General features: G+C 41.4%; 1 protein-coding gene across 12 annotated transcripts in view; it reads right to left on the bottom strand.

The window, feature by feature from the left end:
• The window catches only part of auts2a (activator of transcription and developmental regulator AUTS2 a), a 310,541-nt gene that overhangs the window by 187,777 nt on the left and 102,899 nt on the right, over window positions 1-19,865 (bottom strand). Inside the window, exon 1 of one of the 12 annotated variants that reach the window (XM_038708774.1) lies at window positions 15,805-16,200. The exons of the other annotated variants lie outside the window; for them this stretch is intronic. Coding sequence (XP_038564702.1) covers window positions 15,805-15,852 — 48 coding nt within the window. The 5' untranslated portion in view covers window positions 15,853-16,200. Of the gene's footprint in view, window positions 1-15,804; window positions 16,201-19,865 lie in introns of those variants that run through there. 12 annotated transcript variants of the gene reach the window in all.

The following is a 19,865-nucleotide window of genomic DNA, read 5'->3' as shown; positions in this document are numbered from 1 at the left end:
ACGCTCTTCAGGATGAATAAACCTGAAGAGAACAACAACGACGGCGGTTCTCTCCTTGTCGCCGCTTCCCCCTGCAGTATACACGCCAGAGCAGCTATTCAAGGAGTCACCCGGACAGTCAAAATACACAGAACCGCAACAACTCCAGTAACTCACACACACACGAATACACAATGTTTTATTTACATTTTTGGTATGTACTGTGTGTCAGGAGGCTTCATTAAGCACAAAAGAGGAAGTTTAAATTCCTGTACTGCCAACACTGGTAGCAACATAATGCAAAAGGTCAAACTAACTAAGTCCTGATAGTGGAAGTACAGCAGGAAACACACAGTATACACAGATTGTACCTGTTTGTCTACAGCATTTTCAACATGGAAAAAGTAATGCAAACTAGAAAGGACTTTCAAAGCACTAGGCTCTACTAAAGCTGAACAATTCCCCATCACTCTTGAACACATCTTAACCTGTGACTATTATAATTATCTACAAACCTTGCAAACTCTAGCTCTGTGTTTCAAAGTTACAGCAAATGAAATCGGATCATGTTGTCATGAAAAACACTGATCTGGACCATAATCAAAGTCAGTATTCCTTTTAGCAAACCCTCTTTCCAGATCGGCATATCTTACGGTCATACAAAGACAAACAAACACTTTCAATCATGTCCTTTGATGATGATATTTTATGGATGGAGTTGAATTATGTTACTTAGATTCCAAGCCCAGTGTGATAAAAGTTTAAAACAAATTTAATGGCTTTGTTTTATTCAGCCTTGTTCTTTTCTGCAAATGGTTTCTTTTTTCGACTAACAACCCTGAAGACATGCACATACACACACACCTCCACACACAAACATGTGCACACAAAAAGCTAACAGTGTGGGTCCGCAGTAAGTACCAGAGATTTAACAGTGTGATTAATTAAATTGCAACTAAATCAATTCTAATTATCCAGCAGGGCTGGTTCTGATGAAAGGCAGCGGGCAGCACAAGGACCAACCACACCAGCAGTTTATCTGATACAATGACAACACACAAATTGCAACATGCAGCAATCAGCACAAAAAATAATGAGACACACAGTGCTCACTTACAAGTTAAACGAGAGTGGCCAGGGCCGGTGATCGATATCAGGGCTATCTGCTGAGTTTGGTTTATGATAATAAAGGCCATAATGGAGGAACAAGGAAATAAGCAACCAAAATAAATAAAAGGGTAGCTCGGGTGCACAGAGTTGACCTTATGAGCTGCAGTTTGTGGAAATACAAGAACTACAGTTGTGTCAGTGATCAATCAATCACAGAGGTGTATAAGCCAATGGGGAGCTGTGACTAGATCTTGACTAGATTAATCAGCACCCCTGCTGGCAAGAGGACAAGGTAACGCTTATCTTTAAAGCAAGACAGGCTTTACTCAGACTAACAGATTTTTTTCCACCACCATCCTGTCACTATTACCTTTTAACCTTTTTCTTTTTGCACACAGTACAGGAGTGGTAGTGAATAGAGCAGAGCACATGTGACTATGGTAGCAGTATAATAGTAACAGCAACTAAATGTTTCACTGCACTTACAACCCATGCTTCTTCAGCAAACATGTGTGGTTACAGATTCTTGACGAAACTGAGACCGTCAGCCTCTGCCAGACAGTTAAACCCTCAGCCGCCGATGTTAAAGCACAGGAAATGCTGTTTGTTGTCTGATGCTCCATCGCTTTCCTGTAGCATTGGCTGTGGATTTCATAGCGTGGCTGAATGCAAATCAGCTCACACACAGACATACACACAGACGGGTACACACTCATGAAAAGAAAACACGGGACCTGTGGGCAGAGGGTCCTCCACAACGCTGTAGCCTCCTCCCTGCCCATGCATAATGCATGGAGAACATGTAAATACATTATTCCGCACATGCATTAATGATCACGGAGAAACTCGCAGTCTAAGCACCAGGGCAATTAATAAAAGATGGCGCGCAGATAAAGGTCCGTACCTCCCCCGTCTCCTAAACCACCACACACCCATCCTCCCCCACCACTTTATCCACTGAGACACATTTCATGCCAATTCTTAACCTTGTTTTATTTCTGTGCTGCTTGGGGTTGTGGTGCAGCTGGAGTAGAGCTGAATAATGAATGGAGGCTATCAGAATGCCCGACTACTGTAGAGAAAGTCTGCTTCACAGATGATACAGCAAGGATTCACGCACACGCACGCACGCACGCACGCACAGACAACTGCTGCGGTCCTTATTGGATGCTCTGGGGAGGAAATGAAGGGTTAACTGGTCTCTGGGGAGCTGTGAAATGAGGGCTTCATAGCCTGGGGACAGCACACAACACATCAACTGCAAACACACAGACACAAACACATTCATCTCACAAGGCACAGAACAGTGCAAACAGAGACTTTTTAGTCGCTGGCTGAATTGTGCCTCAGTCTGAATGTCCAGCTACAATGAAAAGAAAAGGAAGACTGGTGGTTCATTTGAAAGAACATTCAAAACTCCACAAATACCTGCCAACTTGGAGAGACATCCACCGTCTGAATCAGCTCCCTGAAGGTACCAGGGATCTATCAAGAATATTGATGCTTTAGTTTCATTCAGAATGCCCCACAAACATTATAGCGATGTAATGGCAGTTTTCTGTACATAAACTCAACCCCTGATAACTACCAACTGTTATACACCTTATGGTACCTGTTCTTAGCACGTTTCAGGTGGATTAGCGAAGGAGCACGATAAATCAATTATAGCATGAACAGAAAGCAGCACCTATCATGTGTTTCAGTTGAAATCATGACCTATAAAATACAGAATACACCAACATGTAGCATTTGATCATATATATTTCTCCTATTTATTTCTCTTAATTATTTTGTGACTGATTGCTTGTTGAATGTAGTGGTGGATGGATGGTGAAAATGATTAATGAAAGTGGTCACTCGTTTTGACCGGCTGTCGTACATTCTGTTGCTCGGAAAGAGTTATCTTTTTTATGTTGGTAAAAATGTACACTTACAAAGCAGCCACTCAGGTGTCTGTGGTTTGGATTTCATCTCATCTCCTTCACTGTGACTCCTAAACTCCACCCTCATGGCATGGACGGGTGTACCTCAAATTGGCATATGTATAGCGTTTTCAATAATCTCTGCTTCTATGTCCAATTTAGTTTCTAGCTGAGTACACGGAAGAGAACCAGAAAGAGGCAGAGAGATAGGGAGGCAGATGGTTGGGGAAAGTGAAAGCTCTGCCTTGTCTATTCTTTGTTCCGCAGAGTATGAGCTGGCCAGGCTGACAGCTTGTCAATCCAAAAGACCAAAGGGACAAGATCCAGATATGACAGCTCTTTCTCCTCCTCTCTCTGTCTTTGATACCTTTTTGTCTCTCTCTCTCTCTCTCTCTCTCTCTCTCTCTCTCTCTCTCTGTGTGTCATTCCATCGCTTATGTGCAACCACAAGCTGACCTTTCACCGCCACCGTGCTTCCCTTGTCTGTCAAGCACAGACTGAGCGAGAAGAGGGAAAAGGAGGGAAAAAAATAAACGTCCCCCTGCAGCTAACGTTTCTCCCCTCTTTTATGTACTGATTTCAAGTGACAGTAATCACTGTTTATTAGCTCACTTTGCCCTTGTCATGTCCAAGAGCAGCAGCCACATATTAGAGTGATTAGACAATTAGGGCCATTACAGTAATACACTGGCCAATGTCACACATCACACATTACACTGTGGATAGAGAGAGTAGACAAAAACTCTCTCGCTTTTCCCCCATTACAGACATTTCAACAGCTCTAAGCTGGCAGAAAATGGGCTTAATCATTGCGGCTAGTGCGCACCAATGCCCTATTTAGAAATAGACTGCATTTTCGCTTCAAATTAACAGTGCAGGGGGAAAAAGGCACAAAGGGGAATAGACTGTGCTAAGTAGAGAGAGGAGAAGACTTGATGTAACGAGGCTTACGCGGCAACACTAATTAACACAAGGCCCCATGCTCATTTCCTAAAAATTTACTTAACACGACTCACACCGCTTCATTTATCTGAGCAAATGAGCGGAGAGATGTGCATCTACTTAAGCTGCAGCAGGTCAATTACTAAAGCTAAATAATTCACAGAATGTAATATGAGGTCCCACAAAAATCCTATTCTAAAAAAAAAAAACTTCTACACTAAGTAAATGCTATCATAATTAGTATAATTAAAGCATATCATGTATTAATTATTACGTGATAATTCCAGAAGAGATAGTTTCATTCTGCGTGTGCCTACATGTGAGAGATGAGACATTCTCTGTTCTTGTTGAGCGCAACAGAAATGCAAATGAACAAATTAAGCAGCGACGGAGCAGACGGAAGATCCTCTCCAGGTTTGAAGAATTACCAAGGGAAATGAACTACTATTTTTTTGGTGCCAAGACTTTGGATATTGTCGAAAAAATTCTTTCTGTACTAGACTGATCCCACTGTCCACACTGTTATTGTACAAATAGGTACAAATGACATTAAGCTCAGACAAAGCGTCAGCAGAACTTTGACCTACTCGCAGAAACAATTGAAAATGTGGGTAAAGCATCTTCTCTGGTCCAGTTCCCACACTAAAGAAAGGCTGCGAGTGGTTCAGTCGTCAGATTTTTTGCGTTGCCACGGGTAACAGCTTCATGAGTCATTTTGATTTCTTTTGGTCTATGCATAAATGATAACCTTCACCCCAATAGCAGGTGCACAAGCCCACTGAAAACATTTCACACATTAGTAGTCTGACAAAGACTTCCTAATCCAGTCCCTGTATCTGGATTTCCAGTACTTCACAATAACAGGTCACACACTAGTCTACCTCATAGATCTATTAACATGGGTTACCCCCCCCCCCCCCCCCCTTCTTCATTGCAGCCACACTGTCACAACTAACAATCAATTTGAACACATTAGCTTTGCTCAATATCAGGTTAACAAATCTTTTATATGCAATGATCTCATTACTTCTTGCAATATTGACTATTTCCTGCTAACAGAAACGTGGCTGTCTGAAGCTGACAATGTTCCCTGTTGTTCAATGCTCCCCACCAAGTTACACTTTCCTAAATTAACATAGAAAAAAAGGAAACAGGGGTGGTTTAGCAGCATTATATAAAAATATAAAAAGCTTTAAGTGATCTTAGTCTGGGGTTTGTTCTCTTCTTTTGAAATTGTTCCTTTTTTGTTTTGAAAGTGTCAACAAAAAAGTTTTGTATTTCAGAATATAGACCACCCAACTCCACTGTAGGTTTTATAGAAGAATCTTCTGAACTTCAGTACATTGTTATGCATGAATATGATAATATTTTGATTCAAGGCATTTTAATGTACATGTAGTGTGACTATTATTTTAATCTTGCTCCATGTGAAGCTACACACAATAAGAGCCACATTGTAGACTTGGTTTTATCTTTTTTAAATTGGGGTACCTGACCATAAATGTATTTTATTTAATACCTTATTTTCCAGTACCATGACCTCTGATGCTTAAGTCACTCGCTTTCTTTTTTTCAGTTCATCCTCAGCCAGTACATTTTTCCAAACCCTGGCCTATTCAGACTTCCAGCTGTGTGCCTCAGTGTACACAGCTATTTTAAATTCCACTCCATTTTAAATATTTTAGACAATATTGCTCCTGTCAGGCTTAAAAAGCCTAAAATGTCATTTCTGCCCCAGCTTAGCAACAAAATCCATTTAATAATAGAACTCGCCGTAAAGCAGAACCCAAATGGTGGGCTACAAAACTTCCCACTAACCCTGAAAGTCTAAAGGATCTCATGAACAAATTTCCTTTGGCAGTTAAAATGCACATACTAATTCTTTTTCGGAACTTATAGCTAAACATAAACATGACTCCAGATGCCTCTTCGATATTATGAACAGCAACACAAACCCTCTCTCCCACTTTTTATTGAGCCCTCGGTTGATAAATGTGAAGAGCTTCTATAATTTATCTCTAATAAGAGTCACACTGTTAGGGATCCAACCATGCCTCCTTCTCAAAATCTCCCTGACCTTTGCTATAAACACCTTGCACCCTGCTAGCAATTAAGTCATTCACTACTGAAATGAAAACATCCCTCCGTTCACAGGACTTCCAACTCACTTGACAGTTGTAGTCAGTCGTTCAATTGTGCTTTCTGCAACTTTGCAATATCTCAAAAGATTCGATGATTTGATGTGATTTTTTATCTGCTAAAAATCTGAAAACTGTCATAAACGCTTTTATGACATCCTGGCTAGACTACTCTAACTCGCGCCATCTCTCTCTTACTCAATAAAGCCTCTCCTAACTTCAATGAGTTCAAAATGCTGCAGCAAGACACTCAAAATCCAATGGAAGAGTCTACTCAATGTCTAGTTTAGCATCTCTACACTGGTTACCTGTACGTTTTAGAATTAAGTTTAAAATTTTAATGATTATGTTTAAAGCATGTTTGGGGTTGGCCCCTGATTCTATCACTGACTTACTGCTTACCAGCCTGACTGCAGCCTGAGATCCTCCAGCAGAGGTCTGTTAGATTCAAGGTCATGGCTAAAAACCAGAGGAGACTGAGCATTTGGAGTCAGGACCCCACAACCTTGGAACGACCTGTCGCAGGAGTTCAGACAGGTAGCACATTCAGAATTAATTTCTTTTGAATCAAGAATCAATTCTAGTTTTAATTATTATATAATTTGTCTTGTTTTCATGTCTTTGTAAAGCACTTTGTAAGTAGTTTTTGTTTTTTTTTAGTGCTATATAACTAAAGCTATTATCATTACTAATGAGTCATGGAAAAATTAAGCATTGCAAGTCCACCAGCGGAGAAGAGAAGAAAAGAGAAGAGCAAGAAGATTAGAGGAGAGGAGATGAGAGGAGTGGGGAGGAGAGGAGAGCCAGCATCTGGAGACTGCGAGACATCACAGCACTCCGATGGTCAACCTCTTCTCTTGAAGGAGGGGTAAAAAGGAGGGAAATCTGTTTCCTGTCATCTTCCATCTTGTCAGTCTTTGTTCAGACATCTTGCATCTCCTCCACCAGCTGTTTGCTGCCTGTGCGGACAGATGGCTGCTTCTCTTTGATATGCACTCTCCTCTGCCCCCCCCTCCCCCCCCCCCCCCTTACTGGGTAAAACTTTTAGGGAAAAACCCTACTTGGTGTATGGACTACACTGGATTTTGCTGAATGCAGTAAAAGCTAGTTGGTCACCCTGACAAACCGTTGCCCATTTCCAGACTCAATGGTGTCTAATAAACAGACTTTTCCCTAATGTCCTGATGGAAAGTAATGATCTAGACATTATGCATTTGAATGTGGGAGCGGGTCCATTTTTGTGTGCCTATGTGAGTTTGTATGTATTCCACAGAGCTGGCCAAGTTACAAAGATTTTAAGCCAAGCCTCACTCAGAGGGAGGCTGCTGAAAAAAGCATAGGATTGTTTCTTTGGACCCCGCCAGCATAGACTGGTATTGCCAAACAGTTACACAAGTTTACATTCACACAAAAAGCAATTGTTGGGCTTTGCTCTCCAGCAGTCTGCAAGCATGTGATCCATCCTTCCATAAATCTGTGACATTCCCATAGCTCACATTGCTAGGCTGCCTCTCTGTGTATGTGTGCGTCTATGTGAAGTGACCCTACGCTGCATGTGAGCGTGTGCACGGGATAACAGAGAGCTCTTTGAGCCAGAGTACCAGGGTCTGCCATTGCAGCTAAGGCAGCTCGACTATGGGAACCATCCCCGTGCCAAGTCATCCAGCAGGCTGAAACCAGAGCTGCCCAGGAGCCGGCAGCAGACGGCAGGCAGGACTCCGCATTCCAGTGGGAATTTAACTGGGACTAATGAGCTCAGAGAGGACTCCTCTGAGGAGAAAAGGGGCCATCCATTCACTGCGCAACTGTGGACTCATCTCTGCTTTCAAGCATAACACAAGATCTCAAACATTTTCATGGCATGGAAATAAGCTTTTTATTTCTCTGGTGGAGAGTTAGTTAACAACATTGAGACCAAGCGGGATGCTTCCGGTCAGAGAACTGATGTGAACCCAGAAGTCCCTTAAACCTGCATTCTATCGAACAGCCAGATGGTGGCGACTCTTCTGGTTGCAAAAAGAAGTCCAGTTCCATTAGAAATAATGGTAAAACCACCCTACTTGTCAGCTGATTTATTACATCAGTAAACACAGTTTATGGTTTCAGTCGCTAGTTTAAAGTATTCTTCCATACAACTTGATGTTCATTTAGTAAATTATGGTGCCATTTAGAGGAAAATAGACCATAAAGCATAGTATGCTTCAGGGCGGGATTATCTGTGATTGACAAGTCGTTATCTTTGCGAATAGGGCTGCAAAATTAATCTAATTGCAATCGCGATGTCGTCATGTGCAATTACATAACAGCAAAAAGTGTGCGATTTAATAAAACGGTAAAAGTGTGTGAGACACTCTCTTTGTGTGTGCACTGCAGTCTGCATGTCATGCTTTCCAATTTGTTAAGGTAGTCACAGCCAGCATAACTGGAACACCCAATACTTTGACATTATGTTTAGAGATTAATTCATTAAGGACCGAATGCACGCAAGAACTGAGATACAACATGTATCTGTCATACAGAATAAGCACTTTTACTTTTGATACTTAAGTACATTCTCTATGGAATACTTTTATACCTTTTACTTGAGTAGAATTTTGAGACTATTTCTCCTCTTTTAAGTAAAGGAAACTACTCTATTTAAAGACAATCAGTCCTTCACAGTTAATTTTAGCTGGATGGCGCAGCAGCAGTGTTATTGCCCTTTGAACAGCAGGAGCGGGGTTCAAATCCAGCTCAGGGTCTCCAGCACGGTTCTCCAAGCACAAACAGTGATGTGATACAGTCAAGCTCACAAACATCTCCCCAGAGCTCCCAACTGCTTTTTAGGAGCAATAAGCAAGACATTAATGAACTCAAAAAGAGACAATGATGAGATCTCATCTGTTACTTTCATTTATCCTATTGTAATCTCAATTCAGTATCCATTTGTCTTACCCAAGTCTCAAAACCTCAATCTCTCTTCATCTCATCCTTTTCTCCTAAGTGGTTTTAGGAGCAACAATTCAGATTGGAGTGATCTCAAAAAGATTTACTATTGAAATCTTAGTGTTTTTTCAGGAGTTAAAGAAAAGACTATTCTGAGCACGATGAGCAAGATTTTTCCTCAGGGAAGTGACTTCTGATATCTTGTGGGAAAATGGTGTTCATCCCTTCAGCAGAGCTCCAGAGACTTGTAGAGTCAGTGCAATGTACATTGAAGCTGTTGAAGTGGGTTTGTATAAGTTACTTAACCAACCTTTTTTAAGTGGGCTCTTTTTTTTAGTTAACTAAAACACATTTTGCTGCTGCCCCTGTCCACAGCTGTACATCGCTTATCTTCTGTGCCAGTACACGTGTCTGCTTCTCCAAGCTAGGGGCGTGCCAGCAGCCATCTATTGTATGTACCATGGATGCACCCACTTAAAAAATCTGAACTAACACTTATTTGTTACCCGTCTATGAATAATTATGGATTCTTGGTGTATAAATGAGGTACTTATCCCTACAGTAGGTACTGTATATACACTGTATATATACACTGTAGGTTATGGATACACACACGTGCCTTTTTCTGTCTTTTAGGTTGTTTATGAGATATGGATAAAAAACGCGACAGGCAAAAGCATACACCCTGTGTGGGTGAAAGTTGTCTTTCCAGTTGGCTAAGCATCCAGTCATTCGCTCCATCCATCTGTCAGGCCTGTCCCTAGTGGCTATACTCAGGGCTCGCTCTCTCGTGCTTTCTCTCTGGCCTGCAATTGTTCAGTGATCCAGACACCGGTCAGCCGCTCCCTCTCTCCATTCTGTCTTCCACTGAGGAGGCTGGAGACCAGACACACAGGCAGGCACTGCCTTGTTCCAGCCCACTCACTGTGTTTACATCCAGCAAATTAACACAAACATGGCAGGGGGATATGAGATCCTGCCTGGGGCCTGAACCCAGCAGCAACTGCCACTTATATCACACGCATACACACACAGAAAAAAAAGAAAGGCAACGTTCAGACCTCGCTGGCACTATCATGGCTCTGCTGGCTTTCAGACAGAGTGAAGGATGCAGCAGAGCCAGCCAACATACTTATTACACAGGACAGCTATACGATCATTTACATTTGGCATTTAATTTGAGTGTGGCCTTTAATGATGCTGTACATTAAAAAAAAACTAAATTAAAACTGAAGTCATTTAAAAAAAGGATATGGTGGTGGTACACCAAGTAAAGCTCTGGGTTTAGAGATATGTGGGATATAAATGGTGAAAAATGATTGGCCTCCTCCTCTGTATACCCGCCAAATATTCATTGTCATACTGTACCCTCGTCCACTTTGAAGCTTAGCATAAGCAGGCATACAAGACGCCCCACAAAACCACTTAGCTCTTCATGAACAAACAGTTCTAACAGAGTGAAAATCTGACTAGTCAAGCTACTTTACTCCCTCTAAGCTTCTGTTGTCTCCGCTGTGGCGGAGGCTTTTGTCTGACAGATGTTTACAGGGGATGGGCGATGTTTCCTCGCTGCGTGCTGCCTGGGAAAACATCTGGAGTTTGCAGGGATTTACCAGTAATCCCTTCGGCAAGCTGTGGAGCGCTCTCCTAGAATTTCAGTGTGTCTGTAAAGTAAGCAAGCCTTTCTGGGAAAAAAACCCAACAGGGCCTGCTTTGCAACAAGCATTGCTGGGGTCAACAGTTCCCTAAGCTTCTTACTGCTGCAGCTTTTAAGCATAAATAAATTAAACTGGCTTGGCAAAAATGGCTCCAATGAACCCTCATTAAAGTCCTCCAAGTGTGGATGGATGGGCAGAGGGATAAAACTTTCATGCAGATAATTCATTCATTATTTGACAAAAAGAAAACTGCCTTTGCCATTGGGATGGTTACACTAGAGGAATCTTCTGAAGCAGCAAACACAATTAGACGCAAGCTACAAACCTAGAAGCAAAAAAGCCAACAATAGTCTCCCAATAGACTTCTAATAGAGGATTAGATTATTCAAGAATTTCCTTGAGCAGAGCAGTCCACAGGAATGTGTAACACTGGTTTCAAACTTCTCCCTGAGTTTATGTTTGAAATAGGCGATACCACCCAGGAGAGGTTTCCACACCATGCGTCTCTCATATGATGTACTGTGGCATCATCAGAGCCTCCCTTGATGATAACCCACACCCCACTCTCTGGTTTTCACAGTCATTATGGTCATTATAGTCATCCCCTACTATTCAACAAACCCAGCCCGCCACACAGGATCAGTAAATACAGTGTCAACCTACAATCTACAGCCCTTCTCTTTATGTGGGAACATGGAAAGAGGGGCCACATCTCACACAGCACAGTTTGGACAATCTGCTCCAACAGGCCTCACATCTGGGACCTGTGATTTAACTAGTTGCCAGTTGTGAGTAAATCAGTCATCATATGCCATGAATATAAAACACAGCTATTACAATTAATAACAATTTTAATAACAAGTTATTTTTTGTTTGTTTGAGTGTAATAACGGGAACCTTGTGTGTGTCATTTTGTAGAAAACGTGGTCTGAATGACAACATTCTATCCAATTTAAAACTTACAGACCCACACAGTGCTGTGTGCAGGACACTTTATGTATAAACACCAACAATCTACTAAACACAAAAATACAATACATGTCTAAATCATAAAAAGCTTTTCATCAATATACTGCACACATATGCAAGACAACAAAAAAACAGTCAGCTATAGAAACTGTCAACCACTGCCAAATGTAAGCTCAGCAACAAATCTTTCCTGAATTGTACTCAAGCTTGGTATGTGTTCACTTCCTCTATGGTTTGGTTAAAAGGCGTATCTGTAACTACCTGTTAGTGATCAGTGGTGGAAAGCATTTAAGAAACATTTACTGAAGTAATGTCCTTAAACTATTTAACTTTTATGTTTATTTTGAGGCACTGGCAGCACTTGGTTAAGATTAGAGAAAGATCATGGTGTGATTTTACACGGAGAGAGTCTGCAGTGACTTGAAACATTTACTGGGTTGGGTGGGGGTGGTGGATTAAAGTGTTAGCTAACACGAATAAATGTAAATGTAAAACTGGAGTCAAAGTCCTCTACTTTGTATTCCCACCCCCAGCCACCTCCCTATTAATTCGGTGCGGTACTTGAATGTAGCGTTTCATTCACTCAAAAAAACACCAACAAAAAAAACCTGCTTCTGAGAACTTTAAAATTTGAAGTTTTTTCATCTTTCCTACCAAAATAATTATCTCAAGACCCCCCAGATTCATTTGGTGACCCACTGCAGGGGCCCACAGGTCTAAACTACCTAAAAATCTAGAAAGTTGTTGAAACTATCTCCACCTAAACCAACTACAACATTAAACCGTACACATGCAATATTTACACATACATGTTGGTGCATCAGTATTAATAATCTAAAAATGTCATCATAAATAGCAGTCACAGGGACCGTTTTTGGCAGGGCAAGTACTTTTACTTCTAATACTTTAGTATAGTTTGCAGACAGTACTAGTATTAGAGTATTTACTGTTGGATGAATGGATGGATGGCTGTACAGTAAAAGGTCATTGTTTCACCTCTGTTAGTGATAAATGATACTGTATTGAGCAGTGGAGAGTAAAATATTGACATCCAGTACTTAAGAATAGTAGTAAAACAATAAACTGTAACCAGCTATCTGTGTGAGCTCATGAAAGATCAATGGAAAAATAAGGCTGTAACCCAAATCGTCCATTTGTACAATGACAATTCACTGTACACTCACAAAGGAATCAGTATAATGCCCTAAAATGTAAATGTATCTCTCATAGAACAGTCATCTGTCCATGGCAGAGGCCTGAGTTAATAGACCAGTCACAGGGCACTCACAGTGTGTGTTAAATTGAATTAGTCCAGTGTGAGTCAGGTTGCTCTTCGGCCTCTGTGGGTCTGAGGCCCCAGAGTTGGCCCACTGGGGGGTCCTGGCACTGGCTTAGAGGACAAAGAGCTGAGAGCAAACACACAGAGCAGGACTTCAGTGTTGTGTTCTCTTTCTACTCGGAGGAATGTAACCCACCTCCAGCCTCCCTTCAGTCTCTACCTCCCTCCCTCCCTCCCTCCCTTTCATACCCTCTCACTTCAGGACATGAGCCCACACACAGGGGTAGCAATTACCCTTTACCCAGACTTCAATGACCCTGGGTTCTTGACCTAGAAGCCACCATGCTCCATGCCCTTCTCACCCTTTCTCTTCAGAGAGCGAGGAGGGGGCAAAAGCAAAGACAGGCACTCAGTCAAAAATGGCAGTACTTGTTTAAGGTCACTTCCTATTCACATGCTGCTGAAAGCGTGCCTGTCAATCATGAGTAATCACATGGAGGCTGGCTGCTCCTGAGGCGAGACAGCTGGGAGCAGGAAAAGCCGACGGCTGCATTTGCCCTTCTTCTCCTCTGACACACTCAGCTTTCGCTCTAGCCCCTCATAAGCACTGACACACACATCCTGTCCTTCTGTAGACTTTCTTTAAACTGGGGACACAGACATGGAGGAAAATAGAAAGGTAAAGGAAAGCCAGGCCACCTAGGAGTGAGGATCAGTGTAGCCAGACATACAGCACCAGCTGATCAAACTGTTGAATGTTTCATGTTTTTGTAGTAAAAATACTGCCTGGAGCTTCTGCAATCAATCAGAATAGTGCAAATTAGAAATAATTCAGAAGCAATGAGGCTTGTAACAAATCAGCTCAACCGTTATATCTTCATTTCTTCTTCTTTACTTACCAATATCACTGATATAAAAATCAACCATCTGGTTTCGCCTCTTTCCATTTCAATTCCCTCCATTATCCTCCTACTTTTTTTTTTTTTTGGATCAGATGTGAAGTGGAAATGTTCTCACTTACCTCTGACCAAATGTAATGGGATGTGCAGTGAGTGGAAGGGAAGGGAAGAAGACACTAAACTCCTCCTTCTACTTTTACACCAGACACTGCCAGCGAACACCCATGCTGTTGTCACGGTTGCTTTAACTTGTCTCCATTGTTGTGTCTTTGCAGAGTTTTTACACCAACCTTTGTTTGTTTGTGCCTTTTTTGGCAGGCTCCTCTGCTGAACAACACTACAGTAATGGCTCCAGTTATCTCTAGTATGCAACTTAGCAGATTTTGTATAAAACAATACTTTGTACATAAACAAAGTTGAGTGCGGAGCTTTTTTCCATACTTATGTGTCATTTTTAAACATCACTGTTAATATTCAGTATATTCATAGTCATAATTCAGAAGTCGGCTCTGTACAGAGCTGTTTTTAAAACATTTGGTGGTGAAATATTTATGGCTGTAAAGACAAATCATTAAAATCATTTTGCAAAAGATAAATAGAGCGGCCATCTTCTCGCTTCCAAACTTTAAGACTGCTCAAGTGCAAAATGGCAGACCAGATGGAAACAGAGCACCTCGGGCACCAACAGATGCTCCCATGAGGCCACTTGGCACACTCTCACTTATCCACGATAAGTCTGATTATGGCAAAGCCAGTCCGACACATGAACACTGCTGATCCATGTTTTTTAATGCCAAATGTTCTAACTAGACTGTGAAAAGTTAGGCATAAACCATGGAAAACCGAGCTCTGCTTTGCCTTGTTTTATGTAATGAGATAGCTTTATTGATCCTACAGGGCAGACACCTGATGCGGTTGAACTGGAGAACTTGATCAGCATAAGGGGTCACCACCAAAACAGTTAGTCATGACACAAACAGAGACGTGGCATGAACAGGGGGCCTGGCTTAATGGCTGGCCAGCTGACTGACTAGATGGTCGCTGGTGGGTGATGTCTGGCTGATTGATTGCCTAGCTGGTTAACTGACTGAAAGTAATTGTAACACTAGCCGTTTTCATTAGCACAGCTGCAAACATTCGGGGAAAGTGCTAGCTGCTGGCCCAAAGCTTGGCTTTCACAGTGTAATGCCATCCACACACAGAGGAGTAACACTGAAGACTTGTGTCCAATCAGTCTCAATCCCATTACGCAGGCTACAGGATCTAATGTCCAGATGAAGACATCCCTAAATGCATTAAAACTTTATAACTGCACTACATCACAAGACAATGTTATGCTCTCATCATACATTAAGGTTTTCACACTACATTTGTATACATTTGGATTAAAGACTTTTACATTTAATGTGCTAAAGGCATAAAGCAAAAAGAAATTTGTATTAAATTGTGAAAGCTCCAGGCCTTTTGATGCATGCTACAGGTATGGTAAAGTCATATTTATTTGTATGAAAAGATAATCAGGGATTTTGTTGAGACTACAGAATATCATGCACACTTAAGCAACCAGGCTACTGAATGCAAAAATCAGCACATCTATCAGCAGCTTAATGGCTTAAGCTACATTTGCAAGGATATGCTCACTGTAGCAAGCAGTGTCATAATAAGCAAGAATATGTAAGTGTTCTCACTTAGGCAAGCACAGCACTTACAAAACCCACAATCCTATCAAATGAATGGCATTAAATATAGCATTTTTTGCAGTATATTAGTCTTTCAATGAAATCCTTTTTTTTACCACAGGCATACAAATCACTATGTTCCAATATGAATTTAAAACAGCCATTGAGAGAAGATAAAGAACGTCAAGAAAGAGTATCCATGCACAGCTCAATAATTTAACACTTTCGATGGAAATCTGTATCAGATGTTCAGATATTTGCCAGGACAGTGAGTCGAGGAAAAAAAATCAACATGTGGACTTACCTTCTCATTGTATTTGAACTTGACATAAAACCAACTGGACTTAATCATCCTTCTGTCCTCTGTTCCTGACTGACTGAGTGTGCCGAGTGAAAGTCTCCTCCAAAGACTGATGCTGACTGTGCAGTGCGGTGACACTGAAATGTTTCTGCTACTTTATCCTGCTTGTTCTTCGGGCTTGTTCTTTCTCGCTCTGTCTCTGACTGCTACTGTGTCTTTCACTCCCTCGTCTTCGTGGTGTAGTGCGGTGTGTGCAGTGTGTGTGTGGCGTGGCGGGCTTGGAAGGCTGACAGAAGAGCTCCTCAGATGGGCTTCAGCTGTGTCCAGCAGTGGCAGATGCCAGTAGAGGACAACGTTTCCCTTCTGAGTGGGCAAACTCAAAAGGCTGAAGCACCAGCCTCCCTCGCTGCCCTCTCCCTCTCTCCTTCTTCTAACTTTCCTATCTTCCCTACATGCTTTCTCTCCCTCTCTTGTTCTTTGTCTTGCTCTTTTTTTAAATGTTCCCTTTTTTCTAGCCCTTTGCTCACTCGATGTCTCCCCCCAGTGCTTCGTATTGCTCTTTTAATGCACCGTTAATCTCTTTCAGTCTGACCTTGTTTAACCCCCTTCTGTATCTATTTCAATCTTGCCTTTCTCTGCCTTCTGTAAAGTAACACTGTCTGCTTTATTATTTCTACAGACAGCAGCAACTGATGTTGGTCTGACCCCAAAGGCACAGCGTTCCCACGAGTCAAATAAACTCTGACGGCTGAACAAATGTGCCTCGAAAATGCTCTGTCAAATGCAGTTATGTCGAAATCGGATTGGATACAGCTCAACTCTGCATGATAGCTTCAAATATTTACAAGTATTGCAAAAAGGATTAGTTTTCTATCTGGTATTCCCATTTTATAAAATGCCAACTGCTTGCTCCCTTGCCTGCAATTCAGAAGATCTGATCCCAAATTTGAAACAATTATGTGTATATTTTGTGTTCTATGTAACTCATTGTAAATAATAAATATTAGAACTTTTCTTTTTTACAAAGGGCCACGTATCCCAATAAAAATCGATTTCAATTCAGTTTCAGACATTATTAGTCTTTTCTATCAGCATTTCTACTAATTTATACAGTGCATTTTTTTTCCAAAATCAGCACTCATTACCTCCATTAATGGATGTTTTGGCCATTCATGTCATGGCCATAAAGTTGATACTGCAGACACAGAACAATTTTAGCAAGACTGGTACACCAAAGTATGCAATCACACTTTTCCAGCCAAGCTCCACCCACTTTAAACCAGTGAGACACAAATACAGTAATCTCTGATGAGAAATAACCGACCCCCCACCGACAAATTGTAATTTTGGCAAATCACTACAGTATTAGAGATTATATTACAAGGTAGAAGGTATTGGTAGAAGGTACCAGGGGTTGGCAAAGTGCCACTGGGAGCATGTTTCAGAAGGATCATTACAATTTTTAACACCAGCATTTGAATATTACATTGTGAACCCAGTTATGTTTCTTGGTGTGTTCCCTATAATGTGGTATCATTGTAAGTCATGTGATTATATTTCTACTTAAAAATACCAAGTCCGCTTCCTTTTGCATTAGAAAGCTAACTTTGTACCCATGTCAATGATCCAGTCTGCCTCCCCACCCTGGCAAGAACATATATATCAGAGAATGTGGAGTTTGACCAAAATATGTTTAAACAACTAAATCACTGTGTAAACAATGGCAGCAGTAAGGAGGCGGGGTTTCAGCAGGGGGGAAGCAAGCTGAAATTATGAACTGGACCTTTAAAAAGTCAGCCGCCTACTTTGAAGACTTAAGGACTAAAAAGGCCACAGCCAGAACAGAGACTAGGCCACCCAGCCAATGTTTACATTCTGCCGCTCCCCCCTGGTCCACAAGGCCCGGATCCCATACACACAACACTGCTGTGTATATAATCATAGTCACCTTTGACTATGGCTTGCAATGTCTGCCAGCTAGAATGAGCTACTGTAGACCACAGGATTTAGCCAAATTTGGCAGCTCCTGAGTTAAACTGAGGGAACCCCTCCATCATAGACAGCAGTGGGTCATAAACAAAAGCAATCAGACTCAGGCGTGCAAATAGCTGTGTTAGCATCCATGGAACCACAGCCTACCTTTGCCCAAAGCATTGTGCCAGTGAAGGGTAATAATCTAGCAGAGTCTATAATCTTTGTGGGACAACAGGGACTACTTACATTTTGGTTCAACTGCATCTCTTATACACAAGTCATGCTTATAATGACTTTAAGTGGGGCTTAACCAAGGATTGTTAGGTATCTGTACAAAAAGAAGGGGTAAAATGTTGTTTTACTAAGTAGTGAGACATATAAAACAGACAGGGTGAAAAGAAATTCTTACCTGACTAATGTTAAAATGATTTCTCAAGCTAATTGACCTGTCTGTTTGACTTAAAATCTGTCAAATGAAAAATGGTTTCTCTGGCATCATATCCTTGCACAGACTAATGCTGTCACACTCTTAACATATTCCTTACAATATGACAATTTAAAAAGAAGATAGATTAGTGGATAGATAATATTATAATTAATATACAATTTCTAAATTTGTTGTTAGGAATGGGCAGGTCAGTGACAACAGGTAAGACGACATGCATAACTACATAATTTCAATTAGATTTGCTGTTGTTGGCTGATTGAGAGAAAACTTTTCAGTTCGTTTATTCAACTTTCTGAAGACAAGATAGAATTGGATTGATTACGACTCTAAAAATGAATGTGGTGCATTATAATTACAATCTTGAACCTGTGTTCATGTATATAGGTCTACAAGTATTATAAACATATACTAATTATCGTTTTAATATTCAATAAAACATCATTTATTACAATAATGATAAACCTGGATTATGTGCCATGGAATGATTGTGACAAAGTACTAAAAGATTTTTTGGAATAGACAGAGACTATTATAAAGTAAAGAACAAAGATTTACCGATCTACAGCTTACCAGATGAACAGTATGTACTGACTATTTTTGTCTTCTCTACTCGGGAGTCTTTAAACCTTCTTCTACCTCTTAGATTCCTTTCATTTTGGATTCTCTTTTCAGATGCCAGAAGTGAAGTGTTGTCAGGCGGGCTTATCTTCAGCAGTTGGTCTTATCAAAAGAAAAACAAACAGCAGGTTTCCTAGTCTTGGGGTTGGTACGGGCCGGGTGTGTCTTTTGGTGTGTATATCGTCTGCTCCACTCCCGTTTTGTCCTCCTTACTCTTCTCTCACTTTCCACTCTTCTCATGTCACCCACGGGGAGTCTGTAATGCTGTAATGCTAAGTGACAGCCTGCCAGCCTGCTCACTTCCCACACACATGCCTACGCTTGGCCATGTCCCCCATGGCCATCGCTGTGCCCGGATAACAGAACTGCAAGAGCTCGGAGGGCCGAAATCCAAAAAAACTGAAATAAGAGGCTCAGGGTATCATTCCACCACCTGGAGTGTATTTAGATACAACAAAGAGAGCGACACAAGGCTGAAGAGATGAAGTCAGTGCTCTGGTGATAACGTGTTAAGGACTATAATGAACACTTGCTGGAGATTATAAGGTTATCTTGAGATCCTTTTGGATCTCTAGTTAAACAATTAAACATAGCGTGCAAAGAGATCATATCAAGACAATTCGCTGTGTGGAATAACACAGGGTTAGGGGGCAGTGTTTCTGCACAGCTTTATCAGAGCCAAGGAGGAAGAAATGGGTTTTCATGCTACAGTTTTTTGGACAACTATCTAATACAGAGGTATATCTCACAGGTATGTGTGGTTTAATGATGTTTCCTTTTGTTATCTCCTTTGCCGAATCCCACAAGGCTGAACAGAGAAGCAGCGTTAGAAGCCTACAGAGGCCCTGGAGCTCCCTGCCTGCACAGACACTTTCCTGCTGGAGGCACTGCTTCTCCTGGGGGTTAAGACAGGCCTGTGTCTCTGTGTTTTTTGTATGGACATGCCTGTGTCTGTGTACTTGATACTGGTAGCTGTAAATGCTCACCCAGGTGTGTTCTTGTGCATGACATATATAGGCATGTG

Source organism: Micropterus salmoides, unplaced genomic scaffold, assembly GCF_014851395.1.
Source record: "Micropterus salmoides isolate LMB-PRFRI ecotype aquatic unplaced genomic scaffold, ASM1485139v1 Ms_hic_scaffold_9, whole genome shotgun sequence".
Taxonomy (NCBI): domain Eukaryota; kingdom Metazoa; phylum Chordata; class Actinopteri; order Centrarchiformes; family Centrarchidae; genus Micropterus; species Micropterus salmoides.
This window is presented reverse-complemented; position numbering and strand designations above follow the sequence as displayed.